The sequence below is a fragment of the Mauremys reevesii genome, linkage group 6, assembly GCF_016161935.1.
Source record: "Mauremys reevesii isolate NIE-2019 linkage group 6, ASM1616193v1, whole genome shotgun sequence".
Taxonomy (NCBI): domain Eukaryota; kingdom Metazoa; phylum Chordata; order Testudines; family Geoemydidae; genus Mauremys; species Mauremys reevesii.
Genome location: NC_052628.1, coordinates 76,489,434 through 76,514,673, shown reverse-complemented (window position 1 = coordinate 76,514,673; position 25,240 = coordinate 76,489,434). Strand labels below are relative to the sequence as shown.

At 40.1% G+C, this 25,240-nt stretch overlaps 1 protein-coding gene across 2 annotated transcripts in view; it reads left to right on the top strand.

Moving 5' to 3' along the window:
* FBN2 (fibrillin 2) overlaps positions 1-25,240 on the top strand; it is a 245,391-nt gene that overhangs the window by 115,758 nt on the left and 104,393 nt on the right. For both annotated transcript variants that reach the window (XM_039544388.1, XM_039544389.1), the window contains exons 16-21: positions 3,661-3,813; positions 4,594-4,647; positions 6,445-6,570; positions 9,030-9,155; positions 19,559-19,678; positions 24,465-24,602. In XM_039544388.1, the coding sequence (XP_039400322.1) occupies positions 3,661-3,813; positions 4,594-4,647; positions 6,445-6,570; positions 9,030-9,155; positions 19,559-19,678; positions 24,465-24,602 (717 nt within the window). The remainder of the gene's footprint in view (positions 1-3,660; positions 3,814-4,593; positions 4,648-6,444; positions 6,571-9,029; positions 9,156-19,558; positions 19,679-24,464; positions 24,603-25,240) is intronic.

Genomic DNA, 25,240 nt, shown 5'->3' with positions numbered 1-25,240 from the left:
GGCAGCAAAAACCCTGGAGCTGGCCCTGACTAACAGGAAATAAACTAAAAATAACACAGTGCTGTAAATGTGCATGTTCACTGTGCTTAAAGATGTGTATTGGAAAAATGGCAATATAGATAATCATTATTGGGTGCTAGCAGATGTTGTCTGATGGCTTTTTATCAGATTTCTTTTGTGTAGCTGGCTGTTTGCTATTACCGAGGGATCAGATTGGAAGAAGAACATGGTGGTACTTAAAATGATCAGCAGTGAAGTAGTTAACTTTGTCAACATTTAAATTGTCATAATTATGCTTCTAAGTTAAGATAAATGTAGTTGAGATAAATAATACAGCAGTTATCAGCAATCTTAGAACTATTCAACCAGATCAAGGATAAAGGGATATAAAGAACCAAGGTTGAAGCAGTCTGCTCTCTGCTCATCCCTGCTGGAATTATGGCCCTATAGAGCACATTATAAGCCTGCACAACTAAGAACAACCCTGAGGCTGAACTAGGCCCTGGGGATTGGGATAACACAAAGGTGGCTTAAAACTTCTGTTAGCTCCATATTCTGAAGACGCAGCCCATTATTCCTACCTGCCTGTCTACAGACACAGGAAGATTGTACTGAATCAGTTAATATTGGGAAGGGTATCTCTAAAACCATAAGGGCTAAGCACTTTATATTCTTATTTTAAAACAAAAATTTTAATTCTGCAGAAGCTGGGGGATTACCAAAATAAAACCACTGCAGTGTTCCACCAAGTGCCAGCTCAGTCTGGCCCCTTCAATTACAAACTCCATTTAGAAACTCCAGTAGGAAAAGTCTGCATAGTGCAAGAAGTGAAAGGAAACTAATGTGAAAAGCAGAATGTTCCTTCACTCTATTTCTAAATGAGAATACTAAATATGTACAGTATTTTAATAAATGCAGGCATTTATTATAGTTAATTAAACCTGTGCTACGGTTTAAACCAAGAATTAAAAGTAAGAATTGTTCTCACTGATGTTGCAGCCATGATATTTTCTTATATCATGTTAATAAATATTGCCAATAAAGTATTCAAATGAGCACGAACAGCCTGAGATGGTATTGTATTAGGGATTTCACAATTAGGGCACAGTAGCAGAGCCAGCTTTAAGTACTAGTCATGCAGCAACTTTTTGTGCTCCACCCATTTTGGGGCCCAGGCTGGTCTGATCTCACTCTCTGGGAGTGAGACAATAGTGGGAAAGACAGTAGTGGGAATCAACTCCGTGTTCAGTTTTCTGTGCTCTCCTTTACCTCCCACCCCCAGTGTTCCAGCAGTTTGGGGCTTTACAGATTGTAAGGCCAGCTTGGCACAGTATTTCACATGTGAGCATACGCAGCTGCAAATAGCTATATAATAAGATCCTTTGCTTCAAGAAGGAAGGAAGGGAGAATCTTATGTAACAGCTTTGTGTTAGCTTGTGGTGAGTTTGGACTAACCATCAGTCTAAAGAAGACATTGATTATGGCCCAAGGTCTCTTGACTGCACCAGAAGTTTTAATAGCACCATGATAGAAATTGTACACAAGTTATGCTATTTGGGACTGTCTGTATCAGATAACTTATCTCTAGATGACCAGATTAATTCTGGCATCAGAAAGGCACCACATTCGGCCAGCTGACTAAGCATGTGTGGGATAACAGAAAACTAACATTGAACACCAAGATACAGGTCTACCAGACTTGCATTCTGAGCACACTGCTGTATTGTGGTGGACTGCCTCCAGCAGGCTTGAGCAAAGGCTAAACATCTTCCATACCCGCTGCTTTCACTGTATTCTAAATATGAAATGGGAAACATAAGTCCATGACACCGAAGTACTTGAGAAAGCAAAATTAACACGTCTACTCATCATTCTCAGACACAGGTGTCTCCGCTGGCTTGGTCATCTGCATTGAATGCATGCATTCCAAAGGATCTCCTTTATGGAGAATTTGCAGATGCTCCAAGGCTATTAGGCCAACCTAGACTCAGGTTCAAGGACATTTTGTAAAAGGAATTTGAAAACTTTCAACATCAAGCTGGGGAAGATGCAGTTAGCAACAGGTTACACTGGAGGACTGTGCTGCAACAGGAAGTCAAAGAGGCTGAAAAAAAGCAGTTGAAAGAGAAAGGAAAGTGAAGAGAGCAAAGAGGAAAGCACAACACGCCTCAAGTGCTAGTAGTGCCCTGACTTCATCCCTCTGACCCTGCATTTGCATTATCTGTGGCAAGGACTGTTACTCGAGAATTGTATTTTTCTAGCCACTTTTGATGCTAGAGCATGGCACATAGTAACTGAACAGCTTGGAGCTTTCAAGATGGACGGCTGCTACTTATGATAAGATTCCAGAATTGCCACTCTGTCTGTGTCACGCTGAAGCCCAGAATGTCTATTCAGTCAGTGTGAAGTAATAGAAACAGCTACATGCATGGTTGAGAGCTCTTTTTGTTTAGAATATCCCCAGATCCTGTCATTGCTGGGATTTGCAATCTGTTGCCATCCAGTTTTTAAATCATTGGCTATTTTGATTTTATGAATTACACCTATGTGATAGCTACAGAAAGGCATCTATCTATGTCATACCAAGAATTCTAAACAATTGTGATAGCAGAGGTAACTCAACCAATCACTACTCTTACTCCCCAGCTGATTTGCGTGTTGTAATTTCATTGGGTGTATGAGGGAGACTGCAGAGATGGGGGATTACTTGGCCCAACTGCCACTATTCAACCTATGCACAAATCAGCACAATTCTGCCAGAACCACACACACATTTGCCCACCTCACTCATAGAACCATACCCATGCGTCACCACTAGTACCTCTTAAAGATATACCATAAATATTGCAGTTTCAACAGGAAATGCCCTTAAGATGCCAAGAAATCATGAGGCAGATTCATGACTCATTTGGGAATTTCAGTTTTACAGAAAGATGATATAATTGTTCCAGACATAAAGTAGGTATTTCAAATAGTGTGTAACAAAATTTTCCTTCATACGTAATGATAGAATTTCAAGGAGTCTGTATGGTGTTTAGAAATCTACAGTATTGCAGGATCTGACACAGGCGCTTTCTATCTGACTATACTACATGATTCATTGAATGAATCTGAATAATATTATTCAGACATTCTAGCTTGCGGAAGAGAATTTGTAATCTGAAAGTTATCACATTACATGGGGCTGATTTTATTTTATGTTAGTAATACTCACAATGTCATAGGCATTTTGCAGAAAAGTGCATCAAAGAACTTACAATCAAAAGGCTCCTTTCTGCTACCCTTACACTGAGTACTATCTTGCTTCATAAGTAGTGCCATTGAGACTTATGGGACTTTTCATGGAGTAAGTTACTGTGCTATTAAACATAAGCATGCAGAATCAGCCTCCAAGTGACGGATGAGTTTGGAAAAAACATACACCACAGATGGAACATATACTTGGAAAGGGAACGTTCAGATAACTATTTAGAGCCAAATTCTGTTTTTGATGCAGGCACTTGGCTTTCAGTGGCTTCTAAGTGAACCATCCTGCATACAGGACAAAATGTATCCCTTTCATTGGATAAGATTATGACCTCAGGTTCTTGTTGGAAGAGTATTCATTCATGTCCTTTGTAGTGTAAGAAAACAATTATTTCTCTGCCTCCCCTTTCTTAGATACTCATATGCGCAGCACATGCTATGGAGGAATCAAAAAAGGAGTGTGTGTCCGCCCTTTCCCCGGGGCAGTGACAAAATCTGAATGTTGCTGTGCCAATCCAGACTATGGCTTTGGAGAGCCATGTCACCCATGTCCTGCCAAGAACTCAGGTAAAGTTGCATAATTCTTCTGATCTCACAGCTAACATAGACTAATAAGTCTGATTCAAAGCAGATTCATAGCATTTATTTTCAAGGTAATCTAAATTTCTAGTATTTAATGTGAACAAAAGAAGAAAATGTTTCTTTATGTTCTTCCATGCCCAATGCTGTCTAGAGTGCACCAAACTCCAGAGCTGTCCAGACTATGTGAGAATTCAAGGTGTAGGCACCAAAGTCTAGATAGATGCAACTGGGCCTCATAATTATCTTTAAGTGTAGGGTGAGCCAGAAGAGGTTATGTTGGATAGGAGAAAAGGTACCTTAGAGACGTTAGACAAGGAGCTGTAGGTTCCCTAACCAAATCAGTCCAGTGTAAAGTACAGTCACTATTCAGTTTGGAATTAGGGTTGATGTTCAAACCATTCTTTTTATTATTATTTTTTTAATACGAACTAGTTCACTCATCTTTAGTAACAGCAAAATGCAGAGAACATGAAGAAACAGTTTATTTGCCACATACACCCCTTGAAAACAGTATTCATATCACCATATTTTGGAGAACAGTCCATGTTGCTTTCTGGGGTGACACTGCCCTGTTGTGAAGCTGTCAATTAGCATCATGTGTGACATTACTGTTGTAAGTGCTAACTTGAGGAGATGGTACTTTTGAGAGGATAATATCATATCTTTCCTTTTAGTGTTTCATTCATGATGTCAGTTTTCATTCAAGTATGTACTTGGAGGTTTAGAACTAACATTTTTTATACAACTTCTGTTTCAATCGCGCAGCTGATTTCCATGGCCTGTGTAGCAGTGGAGTAGGCATTACTGTGGATGGACGAGGTAATGTTGCATTTTTTTCCTTATATATAGAAGACTCATGAAAAATAATGAAAGTAAAACAAATATTCAAAAGTATGAATTCAGCATTTGGATTTTTCATAAGATACAAGTGGCTAAAAACTTTTTTCAAGATATGGTATGTTGTTTGTAATATGGTACAATATTAAAATAAATCAAAGGTTCCTAAGAAAGGATGAGAATTGTTCCCATCCAAGTCAGGAGTAAAACTCCCATCACTTCAGTGGGAGCAGGATGAGACCCTATAATACTTTCAGCAATGGCATAGTTAGCATTTAAAAATAATACTTAAATAAAAAAGAAAATGTTATTTCTGTTCAATATTGTAAGCATATCGGCCTAGTTTTATCATTTTACAGGTTGTGATTTTTAGTGTCTTCACGTAAGTAATGTGAAGTGCATAACAGAGTTTGAAAATTCTCTGAGATGAGTACTTTATGGTTTACTGACTGTATAAGCTCCACTAGTGCCACTTGGTCAGACTGTAAATCTCATAAGAGAAATAACCATTTTCGTCAATGCTACAGTTTCTAACTATGGGAATTTGTATGAGTTCCTCTGTGGAGGTTACAGTCTTTGTTCAGTACCTGAAGACTGTAACTCTTCACAAGGGATATAAGATAGATCGTAGTCTTTGCCAGGTGCCTTCAGAAGATTAATCTCCTCCGGGGATCAAATATAAATTAAAATCCCTTTTGAAGGCCTGAACAAAATTGTAACCTTTGCTGTGGATCTCATACAAGTGAAAACAGGTTCACAGAGGACCCTGCTGCTGCTTACTCTGAGGAACTTGGCTTGCTCAAACCATTCCCCAAAGCAGGGGAAAATTGAACGTCTTCAAACCGGAACCTTCTACCCCAACCAAAGCAGTGTTTTCCTCCTCATCTTTTCCCTTTATTGAGAGCAGGCAGGAAATCCCCCTTACAGACAATTCTCATTCCCAGTCATGTCCATTTGTGTCTCCACCCTAGTCATACTGCTTTTACCACACTGCAGTAACAAGCACCCAGCCCCGCTCCCTTCATTCTATTCATGGACCCACCTGGTTGCTCCCTGAAGACATCAGAAAAGTTGGGGCATAGGAGAGTACTGAACTTCTACCAAAAAAAAACTCTTAAGGGAAAAGGAGGGCCTGGACCTTTTAGGCGAAATCTGTGCTACAGGGAGGTAGGATGTAGCATGAAATGTGCCCAACTGTTCCCCAAGATTCAGTCAAGATTAGTGAACTTTGGTTATAGATTTGTAATAACACCATAAAGTAGACAAGATTCTACTGATTTACATTTTCTTATGAAAGCTTTGGACATTTTATAATCTTTAATGCAACGTTAACAAAGTGTTTGTCTGAGTATGTATCGGTATACACGTAAATTGCAGGGCAGATACTGATCTCAGATGCACCATTATTAATCAGTCCAAGTAAATCATGGAAATAAGTGGAGTAGCACCAGTGTAAAAGAGGTTTAAGTGAGATCACATTCAGGCCCGGCATCCTTCTTGTTCTTTCCAGTGTTTCTGAATGGCTCTATATAAACCAGAGGAATCAACATATAGAAAGAGTAATTTTTTGTTTTGTTAATGCGGAAAAGTCTTGGATCCTATGAGATGAAAATGTGCAAAGAATAGCTCTTCGGCCCTGAATCCATAGTCACTGCACTTACAAAATAGATATTTTGAGTTAGAGGCATTTCTGTGTGTGCAACTATTCCAAGATAAGATGTTTCACAGCATTAAATGTGTAATATAGTTGCATTAATCTTCTCTATTATATTGATACAGATATTAATGAGTGTGCATTGGATCCTGATATTTGCTCCAATGGAATTTGTGAAAACCTACGTGGTAGCTATCGTTGTAATTGTAACAGTGGCTATGAACCTGATCCCTCTGGAAGGAACTGTGTTGGTAAGTTATTTGAGTTATTAATTAATTACTAATGGTTAAACTCACATTGATTTTAGTGGAAGCAGGAGAGGACCTTTAGTGTGTGAGAGAAGTGGCTATTACCTTTTGCTGCAATGAAAAAGCACAACATCTCTTTAGAAAATCTACCCCTTTCAGTCTGTACATTCAGGAGCAGCTCTCTTACAACCCATACTCTATGGGGAGCACAGCCTGAAATAAATCTCTCCTGAACCTCCTCTTCTGGTGTTCAACCAACACCCCAGCCGCTCCAAGTTTGTCATCAGAAGCAAGCTCGCCACAGAACAGGCCATGCCAACTCAAAGCAGCACCAGACTCTAACAGAACAACAGATGCAAAACCTAGAGACATATCTCCACTGCTGCGATGGTCAACACCTCCACAAGGGTCCTACGCAAGCCTATCACAAACACCATATCAACTGTGGATGAACCCTTTTCACAAAGTGATCATTCTATATCTGACCTCTCAGTCCTCATCCTCAAAGGAAACCTGCACAATACCTTCAGAGGACAAGCCTGGCATCTTAAATTCATAACTTTGATAGACACAAAAAATAATGGACTGAATAGAGATACTGGTTTATTACAACAATCTATAACCCATTTAAACCACACACCTCACCCTGAGCTTCCCCCCCCCCCCTCTCTCCGCTATGACTGGAGAAGCCACTTCTGTTTGAATGGTCCCATGAAATATCATAGAATCATAGGACTGGAAGGGACCTCGGGAGGTCATCTAGTCAAGTCCCCTGCACTCATGGCAGGACTAAGTATTATCTAGACCATTCCTGACAGGTGTTTGTCTAACCTGCTCTTAAAAATCTGTAATGATGGAGATTCCACAACCTGCCTAGGCAATTTATTCCAGTGCTTAACCACCCTGACAGTTAGGAAGTTTTTCCTAATGTCCAACTTAAACCTCCCTTACTGCAATTTAAGCCCATTGCTTCTTGTCCTATCCTCAGAGGTTAAGTAGAACAATTTTTCTCCCTCCTCCTTGTAACAACCTTTTATGTACTTGAAAACTGTTATCATGTGTTAACAACTTATACTAAACAATCTGTTCTAGCTTGTACATAGCTGTGGCACTCTGAGGACATTTCCCAGACCTGAAGAAGAGCTCTGTGTAAGCTCGAAAGCTTGTCTCTCTCACCAACAGAAGCTGGTCCAGTAAAAGATATTACCTCACTCACCTTGTCTCTCTAATTACGTCATTCTGTCCTTTTTTCCTTCTTTTTCCTTTTCTTAAAAAATTCTCAGTTAAAGAGGGAGATAGACCTTTTCTTTACTGACACATTAACCTTGAGAAATCAAGCAGTCAAAAGAGAGGAAATACCAAAAGGTTGCTCCTACAGTTTTAAGTTGCACATATGTTGTATGAAAGGAAGGATGGTCTTGTTAAAGCACTGAACTGGAACTGAGAAATGCTGGATTATTTTCTCAGCTCTGACATAGACTTCTTGTGTGACCTTCAGCAACTCACTCCAATCTAATGTTCACTGAAGTATCTTGGAATCATCTTACTGGTTTTGATGGAAATTAGATTAAGCCCTTAATTTCTCTTACATCCCCAGCTGTATAATAGGGATAATAGCACTTTCTTCACAAATTGGAAGGAAAAAGTGTTTGTGAGGTGCTAAAATACCACAGTAATGGGAACCACAGAATAACTTTTAAAAAATAAGATTTTATATTTTTGTTTTCATTGTTAAGCATAAGCAGTCTACAATAATATTGTTTGTTAATGTGTGTTATAGAAGATTTGCAAATGTCTAAAGTAACGTTAAGTAGCAACATTAACTTTTGGGTTTTCCAGATTTTTCGGTGCTTGACTTTTCAGCTTTAATGTTAGTTTGTGTTAATATATCTGCTATCAATCAGTAGATAGAAATATGGACACTCATGAGACACTCATGGTTGCAATATTTCAGTGTGTGATCAGCTGGAGTGTAGTGGGGTATTTTTTTATATGTAGATATTAGTGTAGTGTTTCCTACTGTACCTTCTCTGATAGCAAATATTTGCACAGAAAAAAGGATTAGCACAGTGTTGTAACTCTTAATGAATTTTTGTTAAAAGCATGTTTAACATCACTGCTGGCTGCCAAACAGACAAATCCGAGGACAATAATCATGGCTGTTGATAAACTGCCAAATATCCCAAGGTCGCTGTGTTCTAATGGAGAACATAGAGCTGTGCTTTACTGTATTTACAAAATAGTAGTGAAAATTCTTAAATGTAATATAGAATATGAGGTAAGAGGAATTTGAAAGTTAATTAACCTCTTCAAACCTAGTATTGGCATTTCTCCTTGTTCAGATATAAATGCAGAAAACTGAATGTCAGACACACGACTGCTGCTGAGAGTCCAGTTAAAATAATACTTGGAGAAAAGGAGGGCAGACTTGTTCATTAATATGTCTACTTGATCTTTTCCAGACATTGATGAATGTTCAGTGAACAGACTGCTGTGTGACAATGGCCTGTGTCGAAACACACCTGGAAGCTACAGCTGTACATGTCCAAAGGGTTATTTATTCAGCAGTGAGACTGACACATGTGAAGGTAAAAATGCTGCAGTGGGAGCCATCTGGATAGTGTTGATCTAATCAGTGATATTATAGTACTGGAGTTTATGAGATGACTAGAGAAGACTCAGGATGATCCAAACAATGAAGGGAAGGAAAGGCCTATATTATGGTATAAATCAAAAGATGCATCTTGTAATTGCTCTCAGTGGAATTCTCTGAGAACGATGGGGCATGACTGAATTTCCTCCAGTATAGCCAGTTCATTTTCTGCATGACAGTATGTTTTGTTAGACAGAATACTTTGAAGAGAAAGTTAAAGAAAATGCACATTTATCTCTTGGGCATTCTGTGAGTGCAGCTCTCTGGTGGTGTTTGGGCTGATAAATGAAGTTGGAGCAGAGGTGTTAATTTCTGTTTTATTTTGAACAGAAATGCATAATGCTACCAGGAATAGTGGAATTTTGATAACTTTCAGTTTTATTTTTGGGTTGGCCACTTGAATTATATAATTCAGTATTATAATTGTGAATTGCCCTTTTCCAATGGGAACGGTTTGCAAGTTGAAGGCTTCAGTTTTAGAATACTTAGAATCTCATGAACCAGTGGTTCAGTTCCTGGCAGGTCAACTCAGTCCTTTTCCATTCAAAGGGAAATGTGTTCCATGCAGCCATTAAAAACTGAGGGTTTGTCTGCTCTCATTGTGTGTTAAAGATCCAACTGCATTCTTTTCAGAGTAGTCTTTTCCTATCAGTCATATCCAGGGATTTATACTGTACTCATCACTATGCTGTCTTAGAATACTAAACACAGTATTTAGCTAAAATTTATTCTTGAGAGTTTAAGCTTTCATATTTTTTAAAAATAGTTTTAGCAGTGAAAGTGGTTTTCTCTCTATGCTCAATATGCTAGTGTCTTGAGTCTGCTGCAGACAGACATTATATTACCAAGAGAGATGTTGTTTGCCTGTTCATCTTGATATTTAACTTCAAAGCTTAACTCTGACCTTAAACTTGAACAAGATACCAGAACACAAACAACTGATCTGAAATCATTGAAATGGAATTATAAAGGACATCTCCATCCAATTTTGGTTTTCAGTCTGAGATCATAACCAGACAAATTAACGTATTAATTCAAAATTAAACTAGGCCTATGTTCTAGGTGTCACTGTATAAAATTGTGATAGGGTTGGATTTTCAGGGGAGCATGCAAGGATATGTCTTTAGAAGCCTGAAAGTCATTTCCACTAATCAAGAAAATTCAATGCATAATTTGAAAGAATGGCCACTTTTAACTTTTATCTAAGTTTTTAAAAGGTGCATTAATTAAATTAATGATCAGTTTAACGAGCCTGCATCAAATATAAAAATACAAATAGTGAGCAGGTCTGATTTATTTAAACTTATACAGCACAGTGCTTCTGACTATAATTCCTGGTATAACATTTCAGTATAATAGGTACGTGGGTATACAGAGGTATTTCACAACCACAGCAAGCAATGACTGATGGGTAAGGGGGTTGTTTCGCAACCAGCCCCCCTTTGCTGCTCCGGCCGGCAGGTTTGTTTCACGCCTCCCCCCCTTTGCTGCTCCGGCCGGCAGGTTTGTTTCATGCCTCCCACCCTTTGCTGCTTCAGCCGGCAGGTTTGTTTCCCTCCTCCTCCCTCCCTTTCGCTGCTCTGGCTGGCAGGTTTGTTTCCCGCCCCCCCTCCTTTGTCACTCCGACCCCCTTTGCTGCTCTGGCCGGCTAGCAGGTTGGTTTCCCGCCCCCCACCATTTGCTGCTCCGGCCCCGTGCAGGGTTTTTTTTTTTTTTTTGCTTGGGGCGGCAAAAAAGCCAGAGCCGGCCCTGACTGCCCTCCACAGTAAGCAATCCTTGTTTGGTAGGGCACATTTGACCCTTTATCTATGGAGATATACCTCTCTCATAGAACTGGAAGGGACCCTGAAAGGTCATCAAGTCCAGCCCCCGGCCTTCACTAGCAGGACCAAGTACTGATTTTGCTCAAGATCCCTAAGGGGCCCCCTCAAGGATTGAATTTACCAACCCTGGGTTTAGCAAGCCAATGCTCAAACCACTGAGTGATCCCTCCTTCTAGTATTGACTACTTCTGTTACATATGTACTATTTTAAAATTAATATGGTAATTTTGTGATGATCAGTAATGCTATTTATTTGGAATCTAATAAACCAAGAATATTAAAGATATTTCTATAAAACTTCTCCACTTGGTGAAACTGACTTGGTACCTCATTCCCCAAAACTTCAGGTTTAATATAAACCTGAACTTTTGGGGAAGTTTTTCTTCTGAACATAATTATTTTAATCCAGACACCATAAAATATATTTTGTCTACAGCAGGAGCTGAAGTGTCTTGACAGTTATTGTTGATATGCTTGTGTGCATATTAAATTATACACACATGCTTTATGAATGATCTGTTGTATCCATCTAAAAATCCCATAGTTAGGCGGAAGTTTAGATTTAGCTGATCAGGCAAAAATGATCCAGTAATGGTTTGGCATAAAGCTGTCTATGAAACTATAAAATCTATTACACTTTTTCTAACATTGAGTGGCTTGGCAGTTTGAGGAATAAATTCATCTCATTCTTTTTTTTCCTCCTTCCAAATTCTGTTTTCAAAGGAATGGTAAGCAGTTCAGTTTACTAGTTGTAAAGTTTTGCTCTCAATAGTAACTTTGTGTCATGATTTTACATTACTCAGATGCATGCTGTTCAACAATATAGTTTTAATTAATATAACTTTCAGCAATAACCATAATGAAACATTAATGCCTGTGTTGTTTTCTATTCATAACCAAGTTATGAAAACTTTTCAAGTTGTTGTTGGGTTTGTTTGTTTGTTCGTTCATTTGTTTGTGCCTTGAGAGTCTGTGAAAGTAGAAATTTTTACAACAAGCTCTTTGGTTTAGATTGTGTTTCCACAAATGTAAACCAGACATGCTTTCAAGTTTATTTCAAGGAATGTACAGTGGATTGTTTCAATTTTGGTTCTATGACATAATATATATATATATATATATATATATACACACACACACACACACACCACACTTAAAGAATAATATTTGTTTAAAAATTAGAAATATTTTCACATATGCTTGCTTTGCATTTTAAAAATTAAAGGAATATTATCAAATTAGTCACATTTGTCTGAAAAGTTCTTACTTCTTAGCTGTTAATTGTAACAATAGTATTATTACAACAAAGAGGGGAAAACATTATTTCCTGTTTGTTTACTTCGTGCATATGACACTCATTAGCCTCAGTTCAGCAAAGCACTGAAGATGGCGTTCTGCACATTTGAGTGCCTTGTTGAAAGGGGGCCTTTGTAATTTTTCCTCTGTATGATCATTTAGGCTTTCAGTCAGTTTGTTATGCAAACAATTCTATATGTGATTAACTTTAAAAATGAGTGGTCCTGTTGACTTCAGTGGAAGTTAAGCATGTGCTTAAGTGCTTTGCTGAATTAGAGCCAAACCGTGTCAAATGCACAAAGTAAACAAACTGGAAAAAATAGAGATGGGATGGGTGGGTTTGTATTTAGAAGATCAGCATCTTAATCATTTTCCTTTTTGTTTCTGTGGGTCTTCACAGAGAAAATTGGGAGAGAAAAAAATATTTTTAATGGAAAATGTAATTGAAGAATCACAGAAAGCATCATGGAGATTTAGAGATAGGTGTAGTATTTTTATTTCATTTTGTGATGAAGTTCCTCCTCTACCTTGGTGGGTCCTGCGCTTATTGGTGGATTTTGCTAGCCTCAGATCTTCCTGTGTGGGATCAGGAGTTGGGAGGTTTGGGGGGGAACCCAGGCCCATCCTCTATCCCGGGTTCCAGCCCAGGGCCCTATGGACTGCAGCTGTGTAGAGTGCCTTCTGGAACAGCTACACGACAGCTACAATTCAATACAATGGGGCTACTTCCCCATGGCCTCCTCCCAACACCTTCTTTGTCCTTACCACAGGACCTTCTTCCTGATGTCTGTTAACGCTTGTACTCCTCAGTCTTCCAGCAGCACATCCTCTCACTCCCAGCTCCTTACGCACACACCTCACTAATTGGAGTGAGAGCCTTTTTGTACCAGGTGTCCTGATTAGCCTTAATTAATTCTAGTAACATCCCAGTTGGCTACAGGTGTCCTAATTAGCCTGCTTGGCTTAATTAGTTCTAGAAAGTTCCTGAGTGTTCTGGAATAGTCCCTGTGATCTTACCCAGGGAAAAGGGACCTGCTTAACCTGGAGCTAATGTGTCTACCTTCGACCACTCTCTCGTAGCCATCTGGCCTGACCCTGTCACAATTTGTAAATTATTACATTGCAAGTTGATGGTATCTTTTTAAACAAAAATGTTAAACTTTTTATGTTTTTAACACTAGATATTTTAAGTGTGTTTGGACTGATGATGATCTGTTTTAGGGCTCGGCAACCTTTCAGAAGTGGTGTGCTGAGTCTTCATTTATTCACTCTAATTTAAGGTTTTGCGTGCCGGTAATACATTTTAATGTTTTTAGAAGGTGTCTTTCTATAAGTCTATAATATATAACAAAACTATTGTTATATGTAAAGTAAATAAGGTTTTTAAAATGTTTAAGAAGCTTCATTTAAAATTAAACTAAAATGCAGAGCCCTCCGGACCTTTGGCCAGGACCCGGGCAGTGTGAGTGCCACTGAAAATCAGCTCGCATGCCGCCTTCGGCACACGTGCCATAGGTTGCCTACCCCTGATCTATTTGGTTAGCAGAATGTCTCTTTTTTTAAAATTCAGGCACTTAGAGAGTGTGTGTGTGTGTGCATGCATGCGTTTGTTATATGTGCAGCTGTTTTCAGTTGCTTTATAACTTTTGCCATACTTTTAAATATTTGGGCTGAAATGTTCCATGCTGGGTGTCTGCCTCAGGCCGAATCTTTTTGCAAAATTTCAGACAAAACAGTTTAGCTGTTTCTGAGAATTAGGCTAAAGGAAAATGTTGTTTTGCTCATGTTAAAAAATCCTAGTAATCATTTTTTTAAAAGCTCTAGCACTCAGATGGTTTAGAACAGAGACTCAAAATTTGGCAAACAGGTGGCCTTTATGCCAGTACTGTGCCTTTAGCTATGCCTGTGAAAATCTGGACAAATTATAAATGTTAGAAAAATCTCAGTTCACACATGTTCAGTAGATTTTTAGCTCGTAAATAGCTGGGATTCTGTCAGTACTGAACATTCCCCAGTCCAGGGTTGAGAGAAGGACTTTCCCTGAAGTGTAGCTCAGGGCTACTGTGGGCAGGCTAGGTCTTCGTATCTGGACTGACAGCAGAGATTCTATTTCTTTTGTGCTCTCAGTGACATCCTTGCTGTGCCCAGGGAGCATGAAGGAGGAAGATGCCCACTTCTAATACAGAGGGGACAAGAACCAAACCTGAGGGAGGTGGGGAAAGGCTAGCAGAAGCAGGGGGGATAGATTAGGACAAGAATCCTAAGTGTGGGGAATATAAATTGGGACTAGAGGCTGGCAGAGAGGAGAGGGAAACTGGGATAGGGACCTGAAGTAAAGGGTGGAGACTGGGACTGGCTGGGAAAGGAGACTGAGAACCAGTGGGTAGGGAGGAGGGGAGGTAGATCTCATAAAGAAATGAGATGCCATCGTGGCAGCAATGTGACTGGCTTGACAAAGAGATGGGTACAGGGAGTCTGATGCTGTGGAAACAGGATACAGATTGAATGGAAGGTACAGGAAGGAGATTGGGACTTGGAGCCAGTGAGGATGGGGAATGTGGGTGGTAGAGGTATGTGTGTGCAAGTGGAGGAAAGTGTGGGGAGAGAGAGTTTCGTATAGGATCCAGGAGGGGTAGAATTGGGACTGGCTGTGCAAGGAAACTGGGGACAAGGTGCTGAGATGGATTGGGAATGACTGGGCAAGAAGACTGGGATGGGAGAAGTGCAGAGGGGTGAAACTGGGATTGAGATGAGAAACCTGAAGAGTGGAGGCTGGAACTGGCTCTGTGAGGAGCATGGGACTAAGACAAGGAGCCGGCGGGAGGAAGAGACAGGTCTGGGACAGGAACAGCTTGTCAGGGACAAGTAGAAAATGTCACACTTGTGGGGAATGATCAGAAGAGTCTGCCTGCTAGAACACACCACTCTCCAGAGCCTGGAATGGAACCCAAGGTTCCTGAATCTCACTATTGCTCTGCTGTCAGCAAATATCTGTGTTACCCTCACTAGTGCTAGTCCATTTAGAGGATGGTAACCTACTGCTGCCATCAGTTACTTCTCTAGTTCAAGTGGCAGAGGTTTGTGTGCTGGATTTAAAGCAGGGGAGGGCAAACAGGGCTTTCAATCTGGCTTGCAGGATTGCCAGCCCCGTGGCGCAGTGGGGCTAAGGGAGGCTACCTGCCTGCCCTGACCCCACGCCACTCCCGGAAGCAGCCGGCACCACGTCCCTATGGCCCCTGGGGGTGGGGTGGGAGGCGAGAGGGCTCCGGGCACTGCCCTCGCCTACAGGCACTGCCCCCCGCAGCTCCTGATGGCTGGGAACAGGGAACTGCAGCCAATGGGAGCTTCGGGGGTGGTACCCACAGGCAAGGGCAGCACGTGGCGGAGCCATCTGCTGTGTACCTCTCTCTCCCCCACACCTCCCCAGGAGCCACTGCTGGACATGCTGGCCACTTCTGGGAACAGGGCAGGGCCAGGGCAGGCAGGGAGAGCCTGCCTTAGCCCTGGTGCGCACCGCTGCCACCCCGGTGCCACTTGAGGTAAGCAGCACCAGGCCGGAGCCTGCACCCCAATCCCCTGCCTTGAGCCCCCTAACCCCCTGCCTTGAGCCTCCTGCCACACCACTCCTGCACTCCAACCCCCTGTCCTGAGCCCCCTCCTGCACTCCAACCCCCTGCCCTGAGCCTCCTGCCGCACGCCTCACCCCTCCTGCACTCCAACCCCCTGCCCTGAGCCCCCTGCCGCACTCCTCACCCCCTCCTGCACTCCAACCCCCTGCCCTGAGCCCCCTGCCACACCCTGCAGTCCCTCCTGCACCCCAAACCCATGCCCCAGCCCTACATCATGGCCCTGCATACAATTTCCCCACCCATATGTGGTCCTCGGGCCAAAAAGTTTGCTCACCCCTGATCTAAAAGTTCCAGTTTTGCTGATGTTCTGTGTGGGTGTCAATATTACTACGGATGAAGGAATTTGTTTTTTCAATTTACTTTTTTAAAAACCTAGGAAGTTGCACACAAAAAATATGTTAAAAGAACATTATTAAGGTTGCAAAATTAAGCACTCAAAGGCTAGGAAATACTAGAATTAAGATTCCTGTGCAACCTTAATTCATCCCGGTGTGGTGCACATGCCTTATGATACAGTTGCATATTACATATAGGTTGCATACTTTTTTTTCAACAAGATCTCTGCCTCTTTCCGTGCACAGTATGGACCTACTCTAGGGATGAATCAGGTTGAATAGAGAATGAGACTGTTGTCTATAGGAGCCCTGCTTCATTTGTTGCAGAAGTTGGAAAGTGTGTAATGAATGTGAAAGGCTATTGCAGGAAGAGGAAGGGGGGCGTCTTATTGTTAAGGAAGCTGAATGTTTCCCTGAAGAATTGGATTCTATCCCTGCCTCTGACACAGAGTTCTTGTGTGATGCTAAGCAAGTCACTTAAACCAAACTTCATGGATGGCCACTAATTGCGTGTTCCTTGGGTGCCTGTCTTCAGACCATTAATCTGGTTTGCAGAAGTTCTGAACACTTGCAGCTGACATCAGTGGGAGATGTGCTGTGAACATATAAAGTGCTCTATAATGCTAACTACTCAGAAAAATCAGGCAGCAGGCATCTCAAATTGAGCACCTAGAATAATTAGAAATTTTAGCTTCATATGTCTGAGCACATCTACACTTCATTGTAAACCTGAGTCTGTGGGACCTGGGCTTGTGGACTCAGTGTTTCCAAGCCCACACTTGAGCATTCACACTGCATTGTAAACCTGAGTTTATAGTTGCTGGACCCTCAGTCTTACAGTCATGCTACTTACAGTCATGCTAACATGTCCGTACTACACTATGCAGACTTAACTTGGGGCTGTGGCTTGACCTGTATGCATACTGCAAAATGAGAGGACTTGGACCCAAGTCTCAGTAGAACTCTGGATCTGAACCCACCCCCTAGCAGGGTCCTAGTGTCCTGAGTGCTTGCACTGATTTGTCACACTGATTTGTGAGTGGACAAAAAAAGGACTTGGGTTCAGACCTGAGTCAGAGTCCAGGTTTAGTGTGCAATGTAGACATGCCCTCTGTGCCTCAGTTTTCCAGCTATAAAAGGAAGGTAATAACACCATCCTTTATGTCACGAGGGTGTTGTGAAAGTAAATTCATTAATATTTGTTGAAGCATTGAGATACTCGAGTGGTGAACACCATAAAAAAACCCATGAGGAAATTAATAATTCACTGTTCAGAGCAGGGTTTGAATAGTGTGCAGTAAATAAGATGCAGGGCTACACACCTGCACATCAAGGATAAAACAAAATATTGAATAGCTGTTCATCAAGTGAGTGCTATCCATCCTGGTGCACTGAATGAGGCAGGTTTCCTGGGGAACAAAATAGTATGTGATCATATAATTAAAGATTGTAGCACAGAGGTCAGTATGCACAACCAGTATAAGCAAGGGAGCCAAATTAACGTTGCACAGAAAACCTTAATTCTGGCATTTCCTAACTTTTAGAGTGCTTGTCTGTGCAACCTTAATATCTTCTATTGTATTTGTGTGTGTAATATACATATATGCATATGTAATATACTATATTAATAGTGAAAAAGAAGACTGCTCTGTTTCTCCTGGTAGTCCTTGGAAAGGGAGAAGCTTCATGTCCTACCATAGTTCAGAAACTCATCTCCCTGTTTGTTTTCTCAGTTTTAAAGAATGTATAGCCGTTGAAAACAAGGTTTGCAGAAGTACATTACATGTAGGTTCTCCAAAGTTAGTTCTATCTTGAGAATCATTTAGCAGGTGGTGAATATTTAAGATATCTCCAGCATCACTCTGTGATCTGCCTCCACCAAATTCCTTGTTCCTGCTAGTCATATGGGAAAAAGAATATTGAATTTATTCTCAAAAGCAGCTGCTCTGTATACTAGCATAAAACATTGTCACTATTCAAAAACAATTCATATCAAGAGCCAAGTCCTGATCACTTTATTTAGTTGAACAGTCCTATTAATTAAAGAGAGTGGGTTTTGTCCCTCAGTACAGTATGTTTTGGGGGGATGGAGAGAGAAAGCGGTTTCCTAAAGGTTTCAGATTTCTAGATGTGCTCCATCATTTTAATAACACAGTTGATTCAGTGAATAGTTTAAATTCATTGTTGTTCTTATGACCTCAAAAGCCCATAAAGAGATAAACATATAGAGAAATGAAGACAATATGGCATGCTACACCAAATAGAAAATGGAACCTTTTGTACTACTTCATAAAATAAGTGGAATAGTTTGTTTTCCCTTGATATATTTCCTGTTTCCAATACTTATCTAGGTCCTTTATTTAATTTTTAATTAATTTGTGTCAGGCTGTTTTAGGTTTATGGGCTTGGCATTATTTGTATGTCACTATCTGAGAACATAAGCATGCACCCAAACTTTTCATTCCTCACCCATGACAGGAACTATCTGTTAGGATTAGGATGTCTGATTTGATTTGGGATCCAAAACTAAAACAAAATTGGTGAACTGCAAAAAGACATAATTGGTGGTGGTTAGGAAGAGTTTGCTGATTTTTTTTTAATTTAAAAATTAATTTAATTTTTTTAAAAGGCTAATGCTGACAGCAGGAGTCTTATTTTTACATGTGGATGGGTTTAAAAAAAAAACCATGTGGGTGAAAGTGAGAAGGAGAGTAGCTGGAGTGGAATACTATTTAGAGTATTACAGTTTTAGTCTTCTTTCTTGAGCACTTTTCAGGACTATGGAATTGCAGCCAGCATTGTAATACTTTGTTTCTGACAAGGTTTTCTTAATTCTTCCAAAGCCTCATGGAGCCTAGATGACAGAAACAATAAGGCCTTTGTTTGTGCACAGCGTATTGTGGCTGGGAATGCATTGCTTTCCATGGAAAAAGGATTTTGATTTCTCACAGGACAATTATAAATTATTCTGGAAAATATTTTAGTCCAAATTCTTGGGAGTTTCTGGCCTTTCTAAGAAAGCGTCATTTAATTAACACTTACAAAATATGCAAATACTCCTTTACACATGCATACACATACACAATGCTTGCCCCAGCATACTCTGTACCTCATCTAAAAAAAAAAATAAAAAATAAAAAAGCCAAATTTACCAGACATTCTGGCATATTGTGGTTCATGGCTTCATTTATACAGCATAATATTTTCCAGAAATGCATGGCTGTCCTAACGGTACCTTTCCCTTCTGGATTATAGATATAAATGAATGTGAAATCAACCCATGTGTCAACGGCGCCTGCAGGAACAATCTTGGTTCTTTCAATTGTGAGTGTTCACCTGGCAGTAAACTGGATTCTACTGGATTGATTTGCATTGGTGAGTGTATAGATGATGTTTGTTTGGTTTGGGTTTTTTTTTATTGTTATTAACACAAAGGGAATTGATCACATTGATTAAAGAAACTGAGAAATAAACAGAGAGTCCTGGTGATTTGTACTTGGTAGTAGACTAGCATTTCTGACTGTGAGGCATTTTGGACTTGCTTTCTGAATAACATTGATCAAATCCAGACCAGTTTGCCTGTTTCCATTGGAGCAGAGGATACAAACGTAACAATTTCATTGATACTATTTCACCTACACAGGTACAGGCTGCTATGGGTCTGTGCATTTTATGATTAGTGAGAACCAATGGGGAGGTTTATTAACAGATACTGTTATTGCTTCTCTCCAAGTGGGCTAGATGTCAGTTTAACCAAAGGGTGGTTAGTCTGTTGCTTATACAGCCATAATTAAATGTTGTTGGCCTCCCCAATTACTGCACTGCCTCACACCTTCCTTTTTTGGGGAAGGATGTTAAGTAGGACATGTCAAGACAGTTCTGGATTCATCTGGAACACTCTTCCTGGATCGTTGTCTATCCAGTAACAGGTATTGCTGTGGTTTGGGGATAAAATATGTATCATATTAATATCCTTGATTGATGATCTCCAGGCAATGGAAAAAAAGTCAAGTTTCATTGATTTTGTTAGATCTAGGAGCACCCTTTGAGATGGTTGACCACAAGGTATCATACGCACAGCTGCAGAATCTGGCTTTGGGGACATTCACCAATGGCTCTGTTCCTACCTTTCTGAAAGGTCTGAAAGCATGGTGTTTGGCCAACCCTCATCCACCTTATGTGCCCACAAGCTTCCATTTTGTCACCTCACATGTGCAATATTTATTTGAGGCCAGTAGGGGATCTTGTGAGAGGAATTGGGCTGGAGTCCCAGTGGTGTTAGAATGACACAAAGCTCTAAATCTCCAATTTGTTTGATCCTGATATTGCAGTTTCCTTGCCTTTCCAGTGCCTTGCTGAGATAGGAATCTGGATGAGAAGGATTTGTCAGATACTCAGTCCAGAAAAGACAGAGATGATACTGGTTAGCAGGGAGAAGGAACTTAAGAACTTGAGAAGAGTTTGATTGTTCATCTGATGGGTTGGTGTGTCTATCTCTTACCAAAAAGGTTTGCAATCTAAGGTTATTTTTGGACCCTGGACTACTTAGATTCCCAGGTAGCAGAAGTGACTTATGCATTTTTATTTTTGCGGGGGGTGGGAGGCTGCATCTGTGGTTAGCTAAGAGGTTGTGTTCTTTCCTTCATGTGAACCTCACTACACTCATCCATGCATTTTGGCTGATTATTTTTTAAGCTTTTTCATGTTTCCAGATGCAACACTGATGAGAAATAATTAAGGACAAATACTTATATTGATTTGGACCTTACTACATAAGTAGTCCTGTTGATTTGTTTAGTATTATTTGGATAGTGAAGTCTACTTAGCTTCAGTAACTGTGGCAGAAACTAGCCCTAAAGTGAACGAAAGACATTATTTGGAAAATGAAAACAGACAAACATTGGAAGGAGTAGCCAGATATGGTTTAAACAATATATACATACATTCAATACATTAATAACTTAATTTGAAAGTGAGCATAATGGACCCAATCATGAAGTCCTCAAACAGGTAAAACTTCCACTGACTTTGATCTGGGTTCTGTCTGTATCAGGATTTAGAGCACTTATGTAATGATCAGAGTATTTATGTAGGAGCAAAAGTGGTTTGGAGGCAAAGCAAAATTGACAAATACGGATTTACAAAATTAGGGCCTAATCCTATAATTTTTAGCCAGGCAAAATTGCCATTGGCTTCAGTGGTGTTGCAAGAAAGGCAATTTGACCTTGGTTATTCCTATGTAAGGATTAACGGACATAGCTCTTTTATTCTGAAAAAAAACCAACAACAACAACTTGATAAACGCTCTTGTCAAATATAAGTAGGCTTGAAAGGATTGGATTTTTTTCAGTAAATGTCTGTAAACATCAATTTCACTGTACACACTCAAACCACTGAAAAAATATTTCCATTGATGATGATTGAAATTTACAGACAGGCAAAATAAAAAAACTGCTGTCTGAAAATTTATTGGAGTTTGATTTTAATATATTTTGTATATTTTTGACATCTGCTGTTGACAATTTGTGTATTAATCATTGTAACACTTTAGCTTTTTTAATCTTAGCATCTGAATTTAAATAATTGTCTGACCCGCACACATGTGAAATTTCCTGCAAATATGGAAATTAACAAAAACTGAAAAAATGCTTAAAAATCAATATTATCTGTCAAAAAATTTTAAAAAAGGTATACAAATCAAATTCTGCCAAACCTAAATATATGCAGTTTGAAAAACTAATAGGCGAATGAAACAACTTTTTTCCCTGACCTCATCCCTACAATGAAAGACCTGGGTCCTGAATGTACCAATACTCTCTTGCCCCACTGTTCTTTGCTGTGTGCCCTGTCAGCTTTGACACTATAATGCTACAAATGGAGAGGAGTGTGTGCTGATAAGCTAATGTATAGCAGAAATGCTTCTCTGATATGACAGTAATGTGAAAAAGAGGATCTAATGAGACTAAAATAAGTAGACAAATACAGATATGTCAGCATGATACTGATCTCAAACCAATTTTACTCCGGTGCTACCCCTGATTTAAGCTGATAGCAGAGATCAGAATCAGTCCTTATATGACATGAGTGATCTGAGGTTTTTTTTCTTCTTTTCTTTCCCAAATGGTTACGGATAAGATGATGTTACAGAAGTCATGGATTCTGTGACTTTCAGAGCCCTCTGTGATATTTTCCTCCCAGGGTGACGGGGCTGGAGCTGTCAGCCCAGGGGCCAGAGCTCCCAGCCACTACAGGTGTCGGGGCACCCAGAGTCATCAGCTGCCACAGGCAGTGGGGACCTCAGATCTCTGAGCCCCAGGGCTGTAGCAGAGGCCCTGGGGCTGTCAATTGCCACAGCGGCGGGTGCTGGACCCCCCTGCCTCCTGCACCAGGGCTTGGGCTCTCATGCCCCCACTCAGGGCTCAGGCTTCAGTTGTCCCACCTGTCAGGACCCCGGCCTCCTGATTATATTTAGTAAAAGTCAGACAGGTCACTGGCTTCTGTGAATTTTTGTTGATTGCCCACGACCTATCCATGACGTTTGCTAAAAATAACCATGAGAAAATTTTAACCTTACTAATGATGATAGAAGTTATTTAAAATGTAATTGTAACACACCACATGGCATTTAAGTGAAAGTATTCAACAGTTGTGTTGGAATAATGCTAACAATATTGTACCAAAGCAAATTTTACTGTTTTAGTGCACCACTCCCAGTGTAGGCCAGACTGTAGCACTATTGCTGAATTTCACTATCACCCTAGAATGGATGGGTCTGGTTTATCTGTTTTGTGGAGAGAGGACTTTGGTCTCTAAAGGATGGCAGTTCTGCAGCTATCATAAACACTGTGTTTTAAAAAGCTGCTTTTAGCCACTGGTTCATTTTACTTTCACATTAATAGTATTCCCAAATGAATGTATCCAGGGAGGACAATTCTTTTAATGGAGTTATAGTCAATCACCTACTGAGAAAGGAGAGTAGATTTTTTTAAGATGGTGTACTTGGCTGGCAGTATAAATGCTACATTGCCATTTTGGGAAATATATACACAATAGGAATGCTGTCATTTGTTCTCTTCGAAGTAACTTTCTATGCGCTTCTGAGTTATGGTTTGTGAAATTCTGACCCCATTCAACCGTAGTACACAAAGCAGTAGGCTGCCATCTGCCTGTAGCATGGATACTTGTTTTTATTTCAAGTTAAAATCAAAGAGATGCGAGTGGCAGAAAGAATGCTTTGATGCTGGGTAATAAATAACTTTCTCACCAGAGGAAAAGTCACAGTGACTACCCTTTGTAAATTTTGTCTCTGCAAGAGAGATTGTGTAAAATAAAGGAAATTAACTCATAGGCTGAAATAAGATAAGCCTAGCAGGTTTTGGCTGGAAGATCCAGATGTAGCCGATATGAGGAAAATCACGTGCTAGCTGTATAGTTTAAATCATTTTGACTATAGCAGTTTCTCAGATATACCACCAGAACAGTATTTGCTGAAGGAGTTTTGCCTACAGTGGACAAAGGGATGCAGAATGCTTCTGATATTGCTACTAAAACCAAATCTACACAAAATGACTCTGAGGCAATCTCTTCTACGCCTTTTAAAGGGCAAGGCCTCCAGCTATTAATAGGCATGACAGGGTGAAGGACCCTGACTCCATCTTCCCCCTCTGGGGTATCTAGGCATCATTGGCAGCTCTAACAATACTGCACAACTTTCTGGGAACACAACAAACAGTGGATGAAATCCTGGTCCTGTTGAAGTTAATGGCAAAATCCCCATTGACTTCAGTAGGGCAGGATTTACTTTGATTTTACATGGATATAGGAGACATCAGAATCTGGTCTATAACATTTTATTTATGCCTACTCTTTTGAATATTTAAATCATATTTGTGCTAAGAAAAATAATCTTATGACATAAGTTAACATGCTCTAACCATAGATATATTAAAGATATATATTGGAGTATATAGCATCCACTATATTCATAAATATATGTATTTCTGAGGGTGTAGAGGTAAATAAAAATACAGCTTAGTTCAGAGAAAAGTAGAAGAAATTGAATAACTCTTCCTTTTTGATAAATGTTCTTTACCTTAAACAGATTTGAAAATAAACTCTTTTTTTTGGTTGACAGCTCCCATTCTTTTCTAATCCACTGCAGATAGTCTGAAAGGAACATGCTGGCTGAACATCCAAGACAGTCGCTGTGAAGTAAACATTAATGGTGCTACACTGAAATCAGAATGTTGCGCTACTTTAGGAGCTGCTTGGGGCAGCCCTTGCGAGCGATGTGAATTAGGTATGGTTCTAGGCTGTAATATCTTCCAGCTTTCAGGGGGAAGGATAGATGTATCACTGGGTAAAATAATTGTGTCTCACTTGAATCATCTTTCTCATCAGAGTATTTTTCAGTAGAAGAATAATAAAATGAGAACAGTTGGTTAGTGTAACTTTTAACCTTCACTGTGTGTACCCTTTGTAAACCATGAAGTCCACCTGTAAATTACATTTTTAATTGATTTCTAAAGGGATGAGTTTTCATTCTCCCCATAGCATGTCTGTGTGTGTGGGCAAGGGTAAGGGTAGCAAAGAAGAAAAATATCTAGGGAAAAAACTGTATGCTTTCGGAAAAGTCCAAAGACGCAGGTATTTCAAAACAAGCAACCTTTGTACTGACACTATTGCTGCTTTATGCAGGGTTGTTTTAGCCATCTTGGTCCCAGGATATTAGAGAGATGAGGTATGTAAGGTAATATCCTTTTTGGACCAGAGAGAGACACTTTTGAGCTTACACGGAGCTCTTCAGATCTGGGAAACTAATTCAGAGTTAAATACAAGGTGGAACATATTGTTTACATAAGTAGTTAACCATTCAAGGTGAAGTGGCCTGCTAATACCCCTCCAGTCATGGGGAGGAGGGAGGCTGCTGTGTGTGGG